Consider the following 18,372-nt stretch of genomic DNA (forward strand, 5'->3'; position numbering starts at 1 on the left):
AAAAAAAAAAAAAAGAAAGGTCCCTTCCTCAAAGAGGTCTTCAAGGAACCCCTCGTCCCTTGCTACCGCTTCACCTTGCTTTGTTATGCACACAATACTTGTCACAAACTGGCATTACCTTGTTCTTTCATTTGTCTTTTTTTTTTCGTTTTTAAAAGCCAGGTTCTGAGCTGCCACTCAGGCTGGAGTACAGTGGTGCGATCATGGCTCACTGTAGCCTCCAACTCCCAGGCTCAAGCAATCCTCCTGTCTCAGCCTCTTGAGTAACTGGGACCACAGGTGCCCCGTATCACACCCAGCTCATTTTTATTTACTTATTTACTTACTTTTGAGATGGAGTCTCGCTCTGTCACCTAGGCTGGAGTGCAGTGGTGCAATCTCGGCTCACCACAACCTCCACCTCCTGGGTTCAATCGATTCTCCTCCCTCAGCCTCTTGAGGAGCTGGGATTACAGGTGCCTAATTACGCCTAATTCTTCTATCATTTTAAATTGTTTTTTGTAGAGATGGGCTCTCACTACATTGCTCAAGCTGATCTCAAACTCCTGGGCTCAAGCGATCCACCCACCTTGGTCAGTCTCCCAAATTGCTGGGATTAAAGGTGTAAGCCACCCCACCTGGTCTCCTTTATTAGTTTACTTAGTGTATCTCTCTCACCCACTGGGATAGAAGCTCTTGGAGAGTAGGGAGCCTTGCTCGTCTTGTCCTTCAAGGAAGCTACAGGTGCTGACTGACAACAGGTGCTCTTAAAGCTCTACTAAATCCAACAGGAAGTTTTGTCTTTGGACTCCCTGTGGCGGTGCCCAGAGGGTCCCTGACTTACAAGTTTCCAACCCTAGAGGTTTCCGGTCTCAGGCTCAGACCTGGCGAATGTCAGGGATTTTTTTTTTTTTTTTTTTTTTTTTTTTCCTTTTGAGACGGAGTTTTGCTCTTGTTGCCCAGGCTGGAGTGCAGTGGTACCATCTCGGCTCACTGCAACCTCTGCCTCCCAGGTTCAAGCGATTCTCCTGCCTCAGCCTCCCAAGTAGCTGGGATTACAGGCTCGAGCCACCACACCCAGCTAATGTTTTGTATTTTTAGTAGAGATGGGGTTTCAGCATGTTGACCAGGCTGGTCTCGAACTCCTGACCTCAGGTGATCTACCCAAGTCGGCCTCCCAAAGTGCTGGGATTACAGACGTGAGCCACTGCGCCCGGCCAAGCCAGGGCTTCTTTTACCCTATCAGGGAGAACCCTCCCTCTCCCACCCTAAGTACAGGTAGGAATATTTCCATGGATGGTTTTGTTTTGTTTTGTTTTGAGAGGGAGTCCCGTTGTGTCGCCCAGGCTAGAGTGCGGTGGTGCAATCTCAGTTCACTGTAACCTCCGCCTCCCAGGCTCAAGCGATTCTCTTGTCTCAGCCTCCCAAGTAGCTGGGATTACAGGCGTGAGCCACCACACCCAGATAATTTTTGTATTTTTAGTAGAGACGGGGTTTCACCATGTCAGCCACGCTGGTCTCAAACTCCTGACCCCAGGTGATCCACCCCCCTTGGCCTCCCAAAGTGCTGGGATTACAGGTGTGAGCCACCGTGCCCAGCCCAAGCCTATAGCAGCCGGTATTCCTAGGTGGTCTCCCATCCACGTACTAACCAGGCCGGACCCTGCTTAGCTTCCGAGATGAGACGAGGATCCGGTGCTTTCAGGGTGGTATGGCCGTCCAATTCCACAGGTTTAGCTCATCTAAGACCCAGCTCAGACCTCCCTAGGTGGGGCGGCCAGGGTAGGGGTGGGGAGGTAGAGAAGCTGAGTCCCCCAGGACTTCGGAGCTTCTTGTCCCCCACCCCCTTACCTGGAGGGCAGACCACAGTGTTGGGCAGGGACAGACAGGTGGACATCCCCGCTCTACTCAACTTCTGTTGATTCAGCCCAGTTCCTGCCTCATGGCCAGAGCCTCTCCTCCCCTGTCCTCTCCTCCCCCAACTCCACTCCCAGCACCTGAAAACTCCAGTCACCTGTGCCTTGGCTGGGCTTTAAGGCCAGGTGACTGGGCCTTGCGGGGTTAGAGGAAGCCCTTCCACACTTTTTTGTGTTTTTGGGTTTTTGGAGACAGGGTCCTGCTTGGTGGCCCAGGCTGGAGTGCAGTGGCATGATCATAGCTCACTGCAGCCTCTCAACTTCCCAGGTTCAGGTGATCCTCCCACCTCAGCCTCCAGAGTAGCTGGGACTACAGGCACACTTCACCACACCTGGCTGATTTTTAAATTTTTGTTTTTGTAGGTTTTAAAACTTTTTGTAGAGATGTGGTACCACTATATTACTCAGGCTGGTTTCAAACTCCTGGGCCCAAGGTATCCTCCTGCCTTGGCCTCCCAACGTGTTGGGATTACAGGTGTGAGTCACAGAGCCCAGCCTCCACATTTTCTTTTCTTTTTTTTTTTTTTTTTTTTGAGATGGAGTCTCACTCTGTTGCCCAGGCTGGAGTACAGTGGTGTGATCTCGGCTCACTGCAAGCTCTGCCTCGCGGGTTCACGCCATTCTCCTGCCTCAGCCTCCCCAGTAGCTGTGACTACAGGCACCCACCACCATGCCTGGCTAATTTTTTGTATTTTTAGTAGAGACGGGATTTCACCATGTTAGCCAGGATGGTCTCGATCTCCTGACCTCGTGATCCGCCTGCCTCGGCCTCCCAAAGTGCTGGGATGACAGGCGTGAGCCACTGTGCCTGACTTCAGCCTCCACATTTTCTCGACAGGGTCTTTAAGACCTGGTTCCCAGAAGGGTGGCCCTTTGGGAGTTCAGGGTCTCCAGCTCTCTCAGTTTCCCCAGCTACCGGGGTCCAGCCAGACTGCAAAGCTGCAAAGTTCTAAGACCCCTGCATCTCCCGCCAGCCCAAAGCCCAGCAGTACAAAGCACCATAGGACCACTCTCTTCCTCGCAACCCCGCTAATTGCGAGGCGCCAGGAGTAGGGTCGACCTGGGCGCGCCTGCGACAAGGCGGGGCCGAGTCGTCCGGGGGCGGGGCGGGGCGGCTCCGGGTCTCCTGTCCCCGCCTGCCCTGACTCACCCTCGCGGCCCGCCCGGGAACTCTGCGGGAGTCGCGGCAGCTCTGCTCCCAGAGACCCAGGAGTTGGGCCCAGCGTCCCTCCCGGAACGGTGAGTAGGTGGCTCTTCGCCTCTGGGTACCCCACGAGGTGGCGGGGTGGGAGTCGGACCGGGAGTCCCCGGGTGTGGACAAGGGGCAGAGTCGCTCCAGGTGCGCTGGCCCTGTGGCCAGGGCAGGCCGTCCCCACACACCAGGAGTTGGGGTGGGGGTGCGGGCTGGGGCAAAGGGAAACCTGGCCCACGAGGTGCCTGTCCTGGGAGCCAGGCAGACCCGGCCAAGTCTCAGCGTGAAGATAAACAGGCTGAAGATAAACTTGACTTTGGGGATCTCAACCACATTCCCCTCCCCTTGGCATCTGGGAAGACACTGACAACTCATCCCGGGGAGACCCTCAGAGCCCCAGAACCTACCACTTGGGGTGGGTTCAACCAAGCCTGACCTCTGGTGCTCTTGAACTTACAGATGTCCCAGACTTTCAAGTCCGTTAGCAGAGGCAGCTTGCAAAACTACCCCCCTGGGAATCCACAGGCCTGGAGCCTGACCCAGGACGGGCTACAGAGATGCCACCCTCCCCCACCCTAGACCCTCAGTTTCTCCCTCGTATAAAAGGTTGAAGCTCGGCCGGACACCGTGGCTTACGTCTATAATCCCAGCACTTTGGGAGGCCGAGGCAGCCAGGTCACCTGAGGTCAGGTATTCAAGACCAGCCTGGCTAACACCGTGAAACTCCATCTCTACTAAAAATACAAAAATGAGCTGGGCATGGTGGTGCATACCTGTAGTCCCAGCTACTCGGGAGGCTGAGGCATTAGTATTGCTCGGACCCAAGAGGTGGAGGTTGCAGTGCGTTGAGATTGGGCCACGGCACTCCAGCCTGGGCGACAGAGCGAGACTCCATCTCAAAAAAAAAAAGGTTGAGGCCAGGCACAGTGGCTCACGCCTATAATCCCAGCACTTTGGGAGGCTGAGGTGGGAGGATGCTTGGACTCAGGAGTTCAAGACCAGCTTGGGCAACATAGCGAGACCCCTATCTCTACAAAAATTACAAAAGTTGGCTGGGCATGGTAGCATGCACCTGTAGTCCCAGCTACTGGGGAGGCTGAGGCAGGAGGATCGCTTAAGCCTAGGAGTTCGAGGCTGCAATGAGCTATGATCGCGCCATTGAACTCCAGCCTGGGTAACAGAGCAAGACCATATCTCTCTCTCTTTTTTTTTTTTTTTTTTGAGATAGAGTCTTGCTCTGTCACCAGGCTGGAGTGCAGTGGCGCGATCTTGGCTCATGGCAACCTCCGCCTCCTAGGTTCAAGCGATTCTCCTGCCTTAGCCTCCTGAGTAGCTGGGACTACAAGCACGCGGCACCATGCCCAGCTAATCTTTGTATTTTTAGAGATAGGGTTTCATCATGTTGGCCGGGATGGTCTTGATCTCTTGACCTCATGATCTACCTGCCTCAGTCTCTCAAAGTGCTGGGATTACAGGTGTGATCCACTGCATCTGTCAGGACCCTATGTCTTAAAAAAAAAAAAAAAAAAAAAAAAAGTTGGGCCTTGTGTTCTACAAAACCCCTCTTAGGGCTGAAAACTGCTGGATGTTTCTTCCTTGTTCCCTGCCTCTTAGCATAGGCTGTGGGTGTGGAGGGTCTCACTCTTCCACCCTTCCCCCAGCAGGAACTCACCAACACATATTTTGGAGGCAAGTGGCTTGAGGAGGACCTGGGAGGGAGGAGGGGTGAGGCATGGGTGCAAGGAACCAGGGCTGGTGGGAGCCACATGGTCTTAGGCTGGAAGGCCTTCCAGCCTGGCCTGCTGCAATGCAACACCGCTCTTAGGTGCTTTTGGCAAAGATGCTGTTTTGTTGTTGTTGTTTGATTTTTGAGATAGTTTTGCTCTGTCGCCCAGGCTGGAGTGCAGTGGCGCAATCACGGCTCACTGCAACTTCCACCTCCTGGGTTCAAGAGATTCTCCCGCTTCAGCCGGGCGCGGTGGCTCAAGCCTGTAATCCTAGCTCTTTGGGAGGCAGAGGTGGGTGGATCACGAGGTCAGGAGATCGAGACCATCCTGGCTAACACGATGAAACCCCACCTCTACTAAAAATACAAAAAATTAGCCGGGTGAAGTGGCGGGCACCTGTAGTCCCAGCTACTCTGGAGGCTGAGGCAGGAGAATGGCGTGAACCCGGGAGGCGGAGCTTGCAGTGAGCTGAGATCCGGCCACTGCACTCCAGCCTGGGCAACAGAGAGAGATTCCATCTCAAAAAAAAAAAAAAAAAAGAAATTCTCCTGCTTCAGCTTCCCCATTAGCTGGGAGTATAGGCGCCCACTACCGCGCCCGGCTAATTTATTATTTTTAGTAGACACGGGGTTTTACCATGCTGGCTAGCCTGGTCTCTAACTCCTGACCTCAAATGATCTGCCCGCCTTGGCCTCCCAAAGTATTGGGATTACAGGCATGAGCCACCATGCCCAGCAAGATGCTGCATTTTAATTAAGAGGCTGTCTCCCAAGAGGGAACAGAGCGGTTGCAATCCTACAGGCAGGACCTGGAGGCTGGATGGGTCAGGCTTCGAATGCCACTTGAACTGTAGAAGCTTGAACAAGTTATTTCTCTCCCTTGAGTCTGGAAAACAAAGTCCCCGACATCGACACTGCCTGACTTGGGAGAAAAGGAGGCGTTCAGTGTCTGGTGGAGGAAGCTGAGCGTATATACGTCCCATTGTTGTGTTTTCCCTGGCTCTGCCCCAATTCTTCGAGCCCCTGTTCCCACCACCCCTTCCCCCCACCCCTGCTCAGACAAAGTGGGGGCCTGTCTTGTGTCTGTGGAAATTTAATGGCAGGTTTGTGAGGATCAAGTTTGAGTCATGGAGACAGATAATGATAGCCCCTGTGGCTGCCCCCCGGTCCCCTGAGAGTTTCTGCCTTCTTGTCTGTGACTGTGCACCTGGGATGGCTATTGGTGGAGCTCACACCAGGGTGGCAAGGACAGGAAGTTGGTCCCGGCTCGTGTTTGTGTGCGTTTTGTGTGATTTCTTCTGCAGTCCCCAGAGTCAGTAGTTTTGTTTTGTTTTGTTTTTTTGAGACAGAGTCTCAATTTGTCGCCCAGGCTGGAGTACAGTGGCGAGATCTTGGCTCACTGCAGCTTCTGTCTCCTGAGTTTAAGCGATTCTCCTGCCTCACCCTCTCACCTGTAACCTATCTGGGATTACAGGCAACCACCACCATACCTGGCTAATTGTTTCGGTATTTTTAGGAGAGACAGGATTTCATCATGTTGGCCAGGCTGGGCTCGAACTTCTGACCTCAAATTATCCACCTACTTTGGCTTCCCAAAGTGCTGGGATTACAGGCGAGAGCCACTGCACCCAGCCCGAGTCAGTACTGTTTTGTTTTCTGTTTTTGAGATAGGGTCTTGCCCAGACTGGTTCATGACTCACTGCAGCCTCTAACTCCTGGGTTCAAGCACTCCTCCCACCTCAGCCTTCCAAGTAGCTGGGACTACAGGCATGCACCACCACACCTGGCAAATTTTTAGATTTTTTTGTAGAAATGGGGTCTCACTATGTTGCCCCAGCGGCTTAAACTCCTGGGCTCAAGCAATCCTCCTGCTTCAGCCTCCCAAAGTGCTGGAATTACAGGCGTGAGCCACCGTGCCCAGCCTGGGGTCAACGTTCTTAGGTAAAGCAACGGAGTACTGTCCCTGCAGGATCCTTCGAGGACTTAATGGATGGCCAGAACTGAAACAGGATGTGAGGCTCCCTGGTGCTGGGTCTCTCCGAAGCTCAGTGTATGTACTTGGACTTTATACCCTCATGCACAAATATGCATGACCTAGAATGACCCCAAGCATCCATTTTGGTGGGTGCAATGTACATATTCATCCCCTGGGGATAGTTGAGCTGTCCTGGTATGTTTCTAGATACTGGTGACCCAGGCAGACTGGGATATTTGTGGCTGGAGTGCAGTGGTGCAATCTCGGCTCACTGCAACCTCTGCCTCCCGGGTTCAAGGGGTTCTCGTGCCTCAGCCTCCCGAGTAACTGGAACTACAGGCACCCTCCACCATGACCGGCTAATTTTTGTATTTTTAATAGAGACGGGGTTTCACCATGTTGGCCAAGGCTGGTCTCAAACTCCTAACCTCAAGTGATCAGCCCACCTCAGCCTCCCAAACTATACTTGGCTTTGTGCTTAGGGCAGGGAGTATGAATGAGCATGAGGGCCGGGCGATGGTGTTTGGGACCCTGTGCTCTGGGCACCCCCTTGCATGTATTTGAGTCTGGGTGAGTCACCACCTGAGTCAGGGAACCCATGACTTTTTGTTTTTTGTTTTGTTTTTTTTGAGACGGAGTCTCGCTCCATCTCCCAGGCTAGAGTGTGGTGGCACGATCTCAGCTCACCACAACCTCTGCCTCCCGGGTTCAAGGATTCTCCTGCCTAGCTAGGACTACAGGTTCACGCCACCATGCCCGGCTAATTTTTGTATTTTTAGTAGAGACGGGGTTTCACCATGCTGGCCAGGCTGGTTTCGGACTCCTGACCTCGTGATCCGCCTGCCTCGGCCTCCCAAAGTGCTAGGATTACAGATGTGAGCCACTGCACCTGGCCCGACTCATGACATTTTACGCTTGCATGGTGAGTCCCCATGTGGGCAGGCTGTACCCACCCCCGTGCCTGCCTGATTCCCTAGACTGAAGTGGGGGCCCCTGAGGGGGTAAAAGGATGTGATCTTTGGGGACTGCCTGGCCTTTAACTTGGTGGGTGGAGCCTGCAGCCTATCTTGTTTCTACCCAGGAGTCACCCCAAAATATTGGGGGGACACAAACTGAAAAGCAAGGCTCAGGCGTGTCAGAATCATTGGCTGAGCTGTGCGTCAGGGGACCAGGGTTTCCCTAGATTCTTCCTGGGGAGATGGATGGGGAGCCAGAGAGAACTCCCTGATGGGCAGATGCCCTCCTTCCTGGCCAAACCCCTGTGCCCAGTTACAGATTATCTTTTTTGTGTGTTTTTTGAGATGTTCTCACTCTGTCACCCAGGCTGGAGTGCAGTGGCACGATCTCGGTTCACTGCAACCTCCGCCTCCCCAGATCAAGACCCTCCCACCTCAGCCTCCAGAGTAGCTAGGATTACAGGTGTGCTTCACCATGCCCGGTTAATTTTTTATGTATTTTTAGTAGACCTGGGGTTTCACCGTGTTGGCCATGCTGGTCTCGAACTCCTAACCTCAAGTGATCCGCCCGCCTCAGCTTCCCATACTGCTGGGATGACAGGCGTGAGCCACGGCGCCCAGCCCCAGTTACAGATTATCTATCTGGACAAGGACAGGAGGCTCCCAGGACTGGGGGAACTTGGATGTTGGCAGAAGTGGGCTGGTCTAAGGGTCTCCACCTTCCTTGTTCCACCTCAGCCTCTGGGGAAGTGGGCGCCTGCCTGGGAGGGTGACATCTCAGCTCATGCCCCACGCCCCAGTGTGACTTGTGGCTGGCCTGTCTGTATCTGCAATAATGATACCTTGGTCTAAAAGGAGACCCTGGGAACAGACAGAGTGGGCCGGCTAGGAACCTGGCAGCACAGCCCTGGCCTGGTCGTAGGTGTCACCTGACAGCTTTCCATTTGCAAGTCCTCCCTCCTCCTCGGACATCCGGACACCCCATTGCCCCCTCTCAGAGCCAGGTCTCTGGTTTCTGCCTATGATTCTGGGCTGTAGCCCCTTTAGAAACTCAGGTGTCGTGGTCACCTCTACCCCCAGGGCTGACTAGCCTTCAGCTTGGCCACTCCCTGCCCCTGGGGCCCTGGTAACCAGAGCCAGGCTCCAGCCGGCTTTTCCGGTTGGAGGTTGGAGGTGGTGCCCAGAGTGCCCCTGGAGGGGGTGGAGGGGCCCACCCCCGGAAGTCCTGAGCCTTGTGACACTTTCAGGTCTGGTAGGGGTGAGAGCCGAGGCTGGCCCAGACGCTGAGTGTCTGCGGTCAGGGAGCATCGAGGCAGATGTTTTCAGGCCTTGGTGTCAGGGGTGGGAGAGGAATACCTGGTTTCGGGGAGGCAGCCAAGCGAGGAAGCTGGAGGGCGGCGGCCCTGTGGACTAGCCCTACTGTGCTCTTTGAGGTCAGACAAGTCAGATCAGGTGCAGGGGTGCCCAGAGGGGAACGGTGGCCGCTTGGTTCTGGGCAGGTGGTGATGTCTGCATGGAGGGTGACTGAGGCCAGGCTAAGAGGGAAGTGGGGGGCACACACCTCGGATGTTTGGACAAGTTTGAACAGGGAGGGTCACGGGCAGATGAGGAGCACGGCCCTGCCTGTGGGTGGCTCCTCGGGGTACCCCCTGCAGAGCCTTCCATCCTGAGGGTCTCTCTCTACACCCCCCGTCTCGTCCCCTCCCACAGGCAGCATGATCCCCGTGGCCGAGTTCAAGCAGTTCACGGAACAGCAGCCTGCATTCAAGGTGCTCAAACCCTGGTGGGACGTGCTGGCCGAGTACCTCACCGTGGCCATGCTCATGATCGGGGTCTTTGGCTGTACCCTCCAGGTGAGGTGCTCCCCTGTGAAGGGGGCATGACCAAAGGGGTGGGGCAGGTGTCTGGGGAAGTCAGGAAGCCTTCCCATCACCCAAGAAAGTGAGAGGAAACTGAAGACAGAGCCCCTCAAAGGCCCATCCAGACCCCTTATCTTCCTTACCTCCATAGCCAGGAGCACCAGAGTCCCACATTGCTATGCCATTCCTTATCTTTTTTTTTTTTGAGATAGAGTCTCGCTATGTCGCCCAGGCTACTAGAGTACAGTGGTGTGATCTCAGCTCCCTGCAACTTCTGCCTCCTGGGTATAAGCGGTTCTCCTGCCTCAGCCTCCTGAGCAGCTGGGATTATAGGCGCCCGCCCGCCACCATGCTTGGCTAATTTCTGTAGTTTTTTAGTAGAGACGGGGTTTCACCATGTTATCCAGGCTGGTCTCGAACTCCTGACCTCAAGTGATCTCCCTGCCTGGGCCTCCCAAAGTGTTGGGATTACAGGCGTGAGCCACTGCGCCCAGCCTTTTTTTTTTTTTTTTTTGAGACGGAGTCTCCCTCTGTTGCCCAAGCTGGAGTGCAATGGCACGGTCTCAGCTCACTGCAACCTCTGCCTCCCAGGTTCAAGCAATTCTCCTGCCTCAGCCTCCTCAGTAGGTGGCACTATAGACACATGCCACCACACCCCACTAATTTTCAGTAGAGACAGGGTTTCACTACGTTGGCCAGATTGGTCTTGAACTCCTGACCTCATGATCTCCCCGCCTCAGCCTCCCAAAATGCTGGGATTACAGGCATGAGGCACCACACCCGACCCTTCTTTTTTTTTTCTTTTTTTTGGCTAAAAAAAGACAGGGGCCGGGCATGGTGGCTCACACCAGTAATCCCAGCATTTTGGGAGGTCAAAGTGGGAGTATCACTTAAGGCCAGAAGTTCGAGACCAGCCTGGCCAACATGGTGAAAACCTGTCCTTACTAAAGATATAAATATTAGCTGGGCATGGTGGTGGACACCTGTAATCCCAGCTACTCGGAAGGCTGAGGCAGGAAAATTGCTTGAACCTGGGAAGTGGAGGTTGCAGTGAGCCGAGATCATACCATTGCACTCCAGCCTGGGCGACAGAGCGAGACTCCATCTTAAAAAAAATAATAAAATAATTGAAAATTAAAATAAAGAGGGTCTCATTCTGTCATCCAGGCTGGAGTGCTGCAGTGGCATGATCACAGCTCAATGCAGCCTTGAACTCCTGGGCTCAAGTAATTCTCCCGCCTCAGCCTCCAGAGTAGCTGGGATTACAGGCACACGCCACCACGCCCAGCTAATTTTTTAATTTCACGTTGACACGGGGGTCTTGCTATGTTGCCCAGGCTGGTCTCGAACTCCTGGCCTCAAGCCATCCTCCCACCACAGCCTCCCAAAGTGCTGGGATTACAGGTGTGAGCCACCTTGCCCAGCCCCGTATTTTCATAATGCTCAATTTTCTCCCTGGACTCTGGAAAGGGCTGCAATTGCTATGAGTTTGTTACTTTTTCTGTAACAAAGTAGCAAGGATTGAGGGGCTTAAATACCAGAAATGTTTCCTCTTCTGGGTCTGGTTCTGGAGGCCAGAAGTCCGAGATCAAGGCGTCAGTTGACAGTGAGGGAGAATCTTCCAAGCCTCCCTGCTAGATTATTGTAGCTCCAAGGGTTCCTTGGCTTGTAGATGACATTCTCCCAGTACTTTTCTTTCTTTCTTTCTTTCTTTTTTTTTTTTTTTTTTTTTTTTAGACTGGAGCCTCCCTCTGTCACCCAGGCTGGCGTGCAGTGGTGCAATCTCGGCTCACTGCAACCTCTGCCTCCCAGGTTCAAACAATTCTCCTGGCTTAGCCTCCCAAGTAGCCAGGATTACAGGCGTGTGCCACCATGCCCGGCTAATTTTTTTGTTTTTGTATTTTTAGGAGAGCCGCAATTTCAGTATGTTGGCCAGGCTGGACTTGAATTCCTGACCTTGTGATCCCCCTGCCTCCGTCTCCCAAAGTGCTGGGATTACAAGCATGAGCCACCACGCCCAGCCGAGACAGTTTTTTTTTTTTTTTTTTTTTTTAGCAAGCTCTGTCACCTAGGCTGGAGTGCAGTGGCGCAATCATAGCTCACTGTAACCTTGTACTCCTGGCCTCAAGCAATCCTCCTCTACCACCCCGACTTGGCCCCTGTCCCATTGCCTCCCAAATCACTGGGATTACAAGCCTGAACCACCACACCCAGCCTCTCCCTGTATCCTCCCGTCATCTTCTCTCTGTGTCTGTCTCTGTGTCTATGTTTCCCCTTTCTCTAAGGCGCAGTCATCCTGGGCCCACCCTGCTGGCTTTGTCTTAACTTGACTACCTCTGCAAAGACCCTATTACCAAACAGGAGCCGCCTGACGCAGCTCAAATAATACCACATTCATAAGAATTCGGAGTTGGGACTTCAACATCTTTTCGGGGGACACGATTCAACCCAGTTCCTTTTCTCAAAGACCAGTGCTTTGCTGGTTGCGGTGGCTCATGCCTGTAATCCCAGCACTTTGGGAGGCTGAGGCAGGGGACCACTTGAGGCCAAGAGTTCGAGACCAGCCTGGCCGACATAGTGAAACCTCATCTCTACTAGAAATACAAAAATTGGCTGGGCGTGGTACTGCGTGCTTGTAGCCCCAGCTACTCAGGAGGCTGAGGCAGGAGAATTGCTTGAACTGGGAGGGGGACGTTGCAATGAGCCAAGATTGCACCACTGCACGCAGCCTCGGTGACAGAGCGACACTCAGTCTCAAAAAAGAAAAAGAAAAAAGACCAGTGCTTAGAGGTTTAGCAAAACTCTTCCACAGTCACAGCTGGCTGGCAACAGTCAGAGATGGGGGATGCGGGGGTCTCCCACCTTCAGCCTGTTTTTCCCCCATCTCCCTCATTTTCTTTTTTTTTTTTTAATTAATTATTTTTGAGACGGAGTCCTACTCTGTCGTCCAGGCTGGAGTACAATGGTACGATCTCGGCTCACTGTAACCTCCGCCTCCCGGGTTCAAGCGATTTCTCCTGCCTCAGCTTCCTAAGTAGCTGGGATTACAGGTGCCCACCACCACGCCCGGCTAATTTTGTATTTTTAGTAGAAACGGGGTTTCACCATGTTGGCCAGGCTGGTCTCGAACTCCTGACCTCAAGTGATCCGCCCGCCTCAGCCTCCCAAAGTGCTAGGATTACAGCCCTCAGTCTCTTTTGCTCCTCAGGTGACACAGGACAAGATCATCTGTCTACCCAATCACGAGCCCCAGGAGAACTTATCAGAGGCCCCGTGCCAGCAATTGCTGCCTCGGAGGAGCCCTGAGCAGATGGGGGCCCTGCAGGAGGTTAAAGGCCTTAAGAACAATTTGGACCTGCAGCAATACAGCTTCATCAACCAGCTGTGCTACGAGACGGCCCTGCACTGGTATGCCAAATACTTCCCCTACCTCGTGGTCATTCACACACTCATCTTCATGGTCTGCACCAGTTTCTGGTTCAAGTTCCCTGGCACCAGCTCCAAGATCGAACACTTCATCTCCATCCTGGGCAAGTGTTTCGACTCTCCATGGACCACAAGGGCCCTGTCCGAGGTCTCTGGGGAGAACCAGAAGGGCCCAGCAGCCGCCGGACGGGCCTCGGCCACCACAGTGGCCACGGCAGGGGCCGCGCCGGGGAAGGCAGGGGAGGGTGAGAAGGAGAAAGTGCTGGCGGAACCAGAGAAGGTGGTGACCGAGCCTCCAGTTGTCACCCTGCTGGACAAGAAGGAGGGTGAGCAAGCCAAAGCCCTGTTTGAGAAGGTGAAGAAGTTCCGTGTGCACGTGGAAGAGGGTGACATCCTGTACACCATGTACATCCGACAGACGGTGCTGAAAGTGTGTAAGTTCCTGGCCATCCTGGTCTACAACCTGGTCTACGTGGAGAAGATCAGTTTCCTGGTGGCCTGTAGGGTGGAGACGTCAGAGGTCACGGGCTACGCCAGCTTCTGCTGCAACCACACCAAGGCCCACCTCTTCTCCAAGCTGGCCTTCTGTTACATCTCCTTCGTGTGCATCTACGGACTCACCTGCATCTACACGCTCTATTGGCTCTTCCACCGGCCCCTCAAGGAGTACTCCTTCCGTTCCGTGCGGGAGGAGACTGGCATGGGGGACATCCCTGATGTCAAGAACGACTTTGCCTTCATGCTGCACCTCATCGATCAGTATGACTCCCTCTACTCCAAGCGCTTCGCTGTCTTCCTGTCCGAGGTCAGCGAAAGCCGTCTAAAGCAGCTCAATCTCAACCATGAGTGGACGCCCGAGAAGCTTCGACAGAAGCTGCAGCGTAACGCCGCAGGTCGGCTGGAGCTGGCCCTCTGCATGCTTCCGGGACTGCCCGACACCATCTTTGAGCTCAGTGAGGTGGAGTCACTCCGGCTGGAGGCCATCTGCGATATCACCTTCCCCCCGGGGCTGTCGCAGCTGGTGCACTTACAGGAGCTCAGCTTGCTCCACTCGCCCACCAGGCTACCCTTCTCCTTGCAGGTCTTCCTGCGGGACCACCTGAAGGTGATGCGCGTCAAATGCGAAGAGCTCCGCGAGGTGCCGCTTTGGGTGTTCGGGCTGCGGGGCTTGGAGGAGCTGCACCTGGAGGGGCTTTTCCCCCAGGAGCTGGCTCGGGCGGCCACCCTGGAGAGCCTCCGGGAGCTGAAGCAGCTCAAGGTATTGTCCCTCAGGAGCAACGCTGGGAAGGTCCCAGCCAGTGTGACCGACGTCGCCGGCCACCTGCAGAGGCTCAGCCTGCACAATGATGGGGCCCGTCTGGTTGCCCTGAACAGCCTTAAGAAACTGGCGGCATTGCGGGAGCTGGAGCTGGTGGCCTGCGGGCTGGAACGCATCCCCCACGCAGTGTTCAGCCTGGGCGCCCTGCAGGAACTTGACCTCAAGGACAACCACCTGCGCTCCATCGAGGAAATCCTCAGCTTCCAGCACTGCCGGAAGCTGGTCACGCTCAGGCTATGGCACAACCAGATCGCCTATGTCCCCGAGCACGTGCGGAAGCTCAGGAGCCTGGAGCAGCTCTACCTGAGCTACAACAAGCTGGAGACCCTGCCCTCCCAGCTCGGCCTGTGCTCGGGCCTCCGTCTGCTGGACGTGTCCCACAACGGGCTACACTCCCTGCCACCCGAGGTGGGCCTCCTGCAGAACCTACAGCACCTGGCCCTCTCCTACAATGCCCTAGAGGCCCTGCCCGACGAGCTCTTCTTCTGCCGTAAGCTTCGGACATTGCTTCTGGGTGACAACCAGCTGAGCCAGCTCTCGCCCCACGTGGGTGCCCTCAGGGCCCTCAGCCGCCTGGAGCTCAAAGGAAACCGCCTTGAGGCGCTGCCTGAAGAACTTGGCAACTGTGGGGGGCTAAAGAAGGCGGGGCTCCTGGTGGAAGACACCCTTTACCAGGGTCTGCCGGCAGAGGTGCGGGACAAGATGGAGGAGGAATGAAGCCGGGGTGGGGCCTTAAAAATGCTTCCGCCCTGGAATCTCAACCATTGTCTTCCAAGACGGCTGTGTCAGCTTTCAGGGACCCAGGAGGATCTGGGGCTGGTTTGTCTGGGGAGAGAGAGAGGATGTTGTGGAGTTGGGGTGGAACCTGGTATGGAGGGATTAACTCAGTCATGGGATTCTCCAAAACCACACCTGTCTCTCTGGCAGCCTGGCTGGCCTTGCTCCCATCCCTAGACCAGAACTGCTGCCTCTCCCTGTATATTCCGGCTCAATTAGTGCCACATATGGGGGAAAGGACACATCCCAGTGGGATTTCCAACACTCCCCCTCCCCATGCAACAGACAAAGCAACTTACATCTGGGGTTCTCTCCCAAGGAGAGGACACAGACACAGTTGTTCGCCGTGTTATATGTGAGCTCAGAACAATGGTTGTCATTTGGCTAAGCAGCAAAATCACCTAGGGAGTCGGTGCAAAACAAAATATCCCAGTCCCCACCCCTGAAAGACTGACTCAGGAGGTTTGGTTGGGGGCCAGGAGTCTGTTCCTAAATAAGTATCCCAGGTAGTTCTGGTGCAAGTAAGTGGTCCTGACATGGCATGTTGGGAAATGCTGATGTAGGCCGGGCGCGGTGGCTCATGCCTGTAATCCCAGCAGTTTGGGAGGCCGAGGCGGGTGGATCATGAGGTCAGAAGATTGAGACCACCCTGCAGAACACGGTGGAACCCTGTCTCTACTAAAAATACAAAAAACATTAGCCGGGCGTGGTGGTGGGTGCCTGTAGTCCCAGCTACTTGGGAGGCTGAGGCAGGAGAATGGTGTGAACCCGGGAGGCGGAGCTTGCAGTGAGCCGAGATCACGCCACTGCACTCCAGCCTGGGTGACAGAGCAAGACTCCATCTCAAAAAAAAAAAAAAAAAGTAATTTTGATGTAAAGGTATCATGGCTGGGCTCTGTGGCTCATGACCGTAATCCCAGAACTTTAAGAGGCTGAGGCAGGAGGATGGTTGAGCTCAGGAGTTTGAGATCAGCCTGGGCAACATAGTGAGACCCCACCTCTGCCAAAAAAAAAAAAAAAGGGTATCCAAATATCTAGATTCTGATTTCTTTTGAGGTCCTAGACCCTTTAAGAAACTGATGAAGCCAGGCACCTCCTTCCTCAGGAAAATGTACAAATACACACAAAGCTCTTCAGGCAGCTGATAGATTTCCCCCAGAGAGATATTCAAGGACTTCCTAAGGTGGGCGGACTCCAGGGTTAGGACACCTGCTATAGAGGTGACATTTTTCCAAGGACAGGTAGGGACTTTGGTCTTGACTGTTCCTTGAGTGCTTAATAAATAATACTAATTATGCAAATTCTAGTTTTGATCTTTTATGTGCACTCCTGTCATTGTCTAAAACTGTTTATTAGGGCCAGACATAGTGGCTCATGCTTGTAAACCCAGCGCTTTGGGAGGCTGAGGTGCGAGGATCACTTCAGCCTAAGAGTTTGAGACCAACCTGGGCAACATAGTGAGATCTCATCTCTACAAAAACATACCAAAAACAGTTGGCCAGGTGTGCTGATGCGTGCCTGAGGTCCCAGCTACTAGGGAGGCAGAGTCAGGAGGACTGCTTGAGCCCAGGACCCAGGAGGTTGAGGCTGCAGTGAGCTGTGATTGCACCACTCCACTCCAGCCTGAGCAACAGAACAAGACCCTGGTTTTTTTTGTTTTGTTGCGTTTTTTTGAGATGGAGTCTGGCTCTGTCGCCCAGGCTGGAGTGCAATGGCACAATCTTGGTTCACTGCAACCTCCACCTCCTGGGTTCAAGCAGTTCTCTGCCTCAGCCTCCCAAGTAGCTGGCATCACAGGCGCCTGCCACCATGCCCAGCTAATTTTCGTAGTTTCACCATCTTGGCCAGGCTGGTCCTGAACTCCTGACCTCGTGATCCACCTGCCTCAGCCTCCCAATGTGCTGGGATTACAGGCGTGAGTCACTGCGCCCGGCCTGACCCTGTTTCTAAAAATAAGTAAATAAATAAATATTAACCTTTTATTTAGTTTGCTTTCAAAATGGAGTCTCGCCCTGTCGCTCAGCCTGGAGTGCAGTGGCGCCATCTGGGCAATCTCCCCCTTCCCGGTTCAAGCGATTCTCCTGCCTCAGCTTCCCGAGTAGCTGGGATTACAGGCGCTGACACACCATGCCTGGCTTTTATGTAATTTTAGTACACATGGGGGTTTTGCCAAATTGGCCAGGTTGGTCTCAAACTCCTGACCGCCCACCTTGGCTTCCCAAAGTGCTGGGATTACACGTGTAAGCCACCATGCTCGGCCAATATTAACCTTTTATTTCACGTGACCAAGTAGCACCCGTGTGCCAGAATCAAGGCTGAGTCTCTTGTTCTCAGAGCAGAGGCACAGAAGGCCGCCTGGAAGAGGGGAAGGTACAGACCTCAGCACTACACTTGTGTGCGTTCCATCCACAAGTCGTCACCAGAGGAGTTCCGACAAGCCTGTAACACTCATCCCAAAGTGTTCCCTCGTTGGGCCAGAAGCTGGAAGGGTACTTGGCAGAGCCTGCACTGGCCCTGGCCACCTCCCAGGTGTCTCTGCAAAATCAGAACCTCCTTCTCGCATCTAAGAGCAGAGGGAAGCTGCTCTTGGGGGATCCCTGGGTTCCAGATGAGACATTTCCCCAGCACCCCTCGGACCACTTAAAGGAGTGGTTTAGGCTGCCGGGGACCCAGGCACGGGCACCTAACCCCAGGGCCCCTCCTCAGGAATTGTGCACGTGTAGGCGCTGGGCTCACGTTCCCGGTGCGAGAGAGATGACGGGAGGCGTCTTGAGGTTCCATGTGGGTCTGGCCAACAACTCTGGCCTTGGCCCCGTCCCCGAGGTCAAGGGTCACACCGTCGGGTTCCCATGGCCGTCCCCTCCCGCCTGGTTTCGGCCAACTCTGAGCCTGCTCGTACTGGCAAGAAGGAAAAGGGCTCTCGACGGAGCCTAATTACGGTGAGGAGGGGGCACCCCGCTGTTAGCAGGAGGCTAGGAGGCAATTAAGCACAAGAGGAATCCTAATAATGCACCATCAGTGAGGAAGGCATTCCGAAAGGACGCCCAAGCCGACCGTGAAAAGCGAGGAGGTTGAGGTTGCACCGCCGTGGAGACCAGGAATCGACTGCCGCTTGGGAAAGAGGTTCCAGAAATGCGCATGCGCAAAAGCCACGCGCGCGAACCCGGTTTCCCCTGCCTAAGCATGCGTACCGCTCTCACCGCCCACCGCCATCAGAATGGTGTTTCCTCGCAGCGCCTCTCTCTGGA

At 54.3% G+C, this 18,372-nt stretch overlaps 1 protein-coding gene across 3 annotated transcripts; it reads left to right on the top strand.

Annotated features, from left to right (window-relative positions):
• The first annotated feature begins 3,044 nt into the window (after window positions 1–3,044).
• Window positions 3,045–15,801, top strand: LRRC8E (leucine rich repeat containing 8 VRAC subunit E). Of its 3 annotated transcripts, XM_025367654.1 has the most exons (4): window positions 3,085–3,134; window positions 7,568–7,710; window positions 9,455–9,597; window positions 12,812–15,801. In XM_025367654.1, the coding sequence occupies exons 3-4, from the start codon at window positions 9,460–9,462 to the stop codon at window positions 15,062–15,064; spliced, it is 2,391 nt and encodes a 796-aa protein (XP_025223439.1). In that variant the 5' UTR covers window positions 3,085–3,134; window positions 7,568–7,710; window positions 9,455–9,459; the 3' UTR covers window positions 15,065–15,801. The 3 variants fall into 3 exon arrangements, with proteins under 3 accessions (XP_025223438.1, XP_025223440.1, XP_025223439.1); XM_025367653.1 differs by lacking the exon at window positions 7,568–7,710 and having other exon boundaries at window positions 3,045–3,134; XM_025367655.1 differs by lacking the exons at window positions 7,568–7,710; window positions 9,455–9,597 and having other exon boundaries at window positions 3,080–3,134.
• Window positions 15,802–18,372: the final 2,571 nt, after the last annotated feature.

The sequence above is a fragment of the Theropithecus gelada genome, chromosome 19, assembly GCF_003255815.1.
Source record: "Theropithecus gelada isolate Dixy chromosome 19, Tgel_1.0, whole genome shotgun sequence".
Lineage (NCBI taxonomy): Eukaryota > Metazoa > Chordata > Mammalia > Primates > Cercopithecidae > Theropithecus > Theropithecus gelada.